Genomic DNA, 3,335 nt, shown 5'->3' with positions numbered 1-3,335 from the left:
CAGCCTGTGGTTGTTGGCTCTGGTTGAACAGGTGAAATGTTACAGTATGTTGTCAGAATGACAGAATGAAGCTCCTAAATGAAGTCATTCATTCAACACCCACACCTTCCTCTGTGACCAGGTGGAGTGTGTGCTGGATGCCAGCAGGAAACACGTCCAGACGTGCAGCTCATGGACAAACCTCTGTAAGAAGACAGTTCCCAACATGTTTCGTAGCCGGAGCCAGCCTCGTCTGACGCCCCCACCACTAAACACACAACTAAAAACACATTTTAGTCTCTAACAAGGTGCCGGACAGCGCAGACAGTGAGGCTTTCAGCTTTGAAAAGACGAGGTTTTAAAACCGTATTTGGGTTTATTTATTGAATTTGTTTGTGGGATTCTGAGAAACGAAAGCAACAAGGTAGGTAAACAAAGGAAATTGATGTTGATGATGTAGTGTCGGTAACACTGCAGCTAAAAGTCTCTTTTAAAATTCGATAATTGTTATTATTTTTCTGAATGTATCAGTCCTCTGCCTCCAGGTTTCGTTTTACAAACCCACCTGTCTCATTCAACCTGCTGACTCAGCTTGGCAGCACGGCAGTGAAGCGGTTAGAGCTGCTGCCTCACAGATGAACGGCCGCAGGTTCAACTCTGTGTGAAGTGTTCTCCTGTACACACGTGGGTTTTCTCTGGTTTCGTCCCACAAACCACAAACATGCATGTGAGGTTCCTTAGCTGTGTCTCTYTGATGGACTTCCAACCTGTCCAGGGTGTCCCCCTGTTTAAATTTACCACTTGTAAGTGGGAAATTCCCACTTCCCAGTACAACGGTGCTGCAGCAGAAGTAGTTGTGAAAACGTGTGCGGTAAATCTTGTCCCAGCAGGAATTTAATTTGAATTGCTCAGATTGAATCTGAATGTGCAGAATTTGAAATTGCATTGGTTTGAAAATAAATTTCACTAAATTGAATTTGAATTTAAAGTTTTAAAAATGCAGCAAAATTTAGATTTTACACGTGAAGTTTTAACCCTGTGCAGCTCGTTTTGCGCGTAAAATAATCGACATGCATTATTTATGGTCAATGCGGGCGTTAAAGCAGATCATTTTAAAACAATACATCTTTCTGAAACATTTTTGGGAAGATAACATTTATCACGAATTGCAAAAACAATTGCTCTGCTGAGATGAACGATTGTTGAGACGTTCACATGTTCAGTAACAGGAAGTGATGTCACAGGGGAARGTCTGCATGTAAACAGAGCGTTGCTACAACGACGAACAGACTGTAGAGAAGAATCTGATGTGTCTTTAGATTATTTTGAGTCTCCATCAGAGAGGTGAAAAATGTGTTTGAACAAAAAACAGAGATTTCCTTTCTTTGATGTCACTTCCTGTTTTACTTTGAAACTCTTATATGACAAAATTGCTAAAATTGTGTATGTCACGTTTCTTAAATACAAGTGTTTTTTCTTTTACTTTTTGTATTTGAKGTGCCACATTATTACGTCTTTGAAGTTCTCGTGGGCCACATAAAATGCCGTGGTGGGCCACATTTGGCCCGTGGGCCTTGAGTTTGACGTGTTCTCTAAGCTCAGATCTTTGTTGAAAACTTTGACATGAAAGTCGGAGGGTCTCATGCATTCCTTTGAGGTATCATTTCTTTTTTAAAAACTGCTCAGAGGCAAGAAAAACATTTGATTTTTGTCTGTTTTTCAGGAACCAGTTCAGACCTGCCTGCGGGTCTGTTTGGACCAGGAGAACCACCAAGCATTGGTTTCTGACAGACTTGGAGCATCAAAAATCTGAGCTTGTCAACAAAAACACTGGAGGGTCTGACTGAAGTCTGTTTTTGTTGTGTTTACATCAAATCAAGCTTCCTTTGGAGGATTTTCCTGGTCAGATAAACCCTCCTCCCCTCCAGAACCTTCAACCACCTCCGTCACGGATTTAAAGGAACATTTGGATTCAAAAACGTCTCTGGATTAGTTCCTGGGATTTGGGCCGGACCCYTCAGCTGTCATGGAGGCTGTGGCGGCCAGGATGGCCATGGTGACCGACTCCCCGAACCCGTCTCTGAGATCCAGGACCACGGTGACCACCGACGAGGACTCCTTCGTGAGCACGGCCAGCGTGCCCTGCAGCCACTTCCTGTCGGAGAACGCCGTCGCTGTGGGTGAGTGTTTGGTTCTAATCTGTGTGGATGTGAGCACGTGTGGAGGACAGGAGTTTGGTCTCTTTTCTCCAACAAGTTTCATATTTGAGCATTTTGCCACAAATCAGATTGACTTAAAACATCAGAGTCATCAGAAGCCAGTCAGTTGACGGTTTCCTCTGTTAACAAACAAACAAACAAACAAACAAACAAACAAACAAACAAACATATAAATATTGCAGAGAGGTTCTGATGCTCAGAGGCACACAGTTTTATTAAACTGAACAAAAGAGAACCTGGACATGTCTCAGTCCATCACAGAGACACATGGAGACAGTTTTGAGTCTTTAACGAACACAACTTAAAGTTTATGATGGGAGTTGAACCTGTGACCTCCTTCCTGTGAGGCGGGCGCTCTGACCGCTGCTCCCTCTGTCTGAGGTTTAACATTRAGGGACATAGAYCTGAAYACAAACAGGTTTAATGAAGACAAACAGGTTCTGTTGGACCATGAATCTGAACTCATCGATCGTTTGACCTTCGGTTCTGTCGGGCGTCTCGTGGCTCCGTCAGGTTCCTGCTGCTGGACCGGCTCGGTTCTGATCGTCTGCAGACAGAAAGYGATCAAACTGTCCCGTTCAAAAGGCTCCGATTATTAAACAGAACAGATTTAACTAAAGATCTAAAATAAAACAGATAAATTCAGTTTGATTTTTTCTGACAAGCTGCAGCTGTTTGTTGGGTTCGGCTGCTTCCCCTGCCTCTTCGGCTGTGTATCAGGTGGGATTTAAAAACCCATCAGAAACATTTCGGCTCGGTCGGCCATCTGTCGGGGCGACTTCCTGTGTTCAGGAGGAGACGGCAGGAAGTCCGATAACATCCAGTTCAGCAGAAACTGAATCCACTTCTTCTCAGAGCTGCAGCATAACAACGGCTCATTTCAAACGTTTAGCTCATTTCAAACATTTAGCTCATTTAAAACATTTAGCTTGTTTCAAACAGTTAGCTCGTTTCAAACATTTAGCTCATTTCAAACGTTTAGCTCATTTCAAATATTCAGCTCGTTTCAAATATTTAGCTTGTTTCAAACATTTAGCTTGTTTCAAACATTTAGCTCATTTATAACATTTAGCTCATTTAAAACATTTAGCTTGTTTCAAACATTTAGCTTGTTTCAAACATTTAGCTCATTTATAA

The 3,335-nt window shown here is 42.6% G+C and overlaps 1 protein-coding gene across 1 annotated transcript in view; it reads left to right on the top strand.

The window, feature by feature from the left end:
* Nucleotides 1-262: 262 nt before the first annotated feature.
* Nucleotides 263-3,335, top strand: part of plch2a (phospholipase C, eta 2a) — a 120,974-nt gene continuing 117,901 nt past the window's right edge. The window contains exons 1-2 of the mRNA XM_014020330.1: nt 263-403; nt 1,703-2,159. Of these exons, the coding sequence (XP_013875784.1) occupies nt 2,006-2,159 (154 nt within the window). The 5' untranslated portion in view covers nt 263-403; nt 1,703-2,005. The remainder of the gene's footprint in view (nt 404-1,702; nt 2,160-3,335) is intronic.

The sequence above is a fragment of the Austrofundulus limnaeus genome, unplaced genomic scaffold (genome assembly GCF_001266775.1).
Source record: "Austrofundulus limnaeus strain Quisiro unplaced genomic scaffold, Austrofundulus_limnaeus-1.0 Scaffold248, whole genome shotgun sequence".
In the NCBI taxonomy this organism is placed as follows: Eukaryota; Metazoa; Chordata; class Actinopteri; order Cyprinodontiformes; family Rivulidae; genus Austrofundulus; species Austrofundulus limnaeus.
This window is presented reverse-complemented; position numbering and strand designations above follow the sequence as displayed.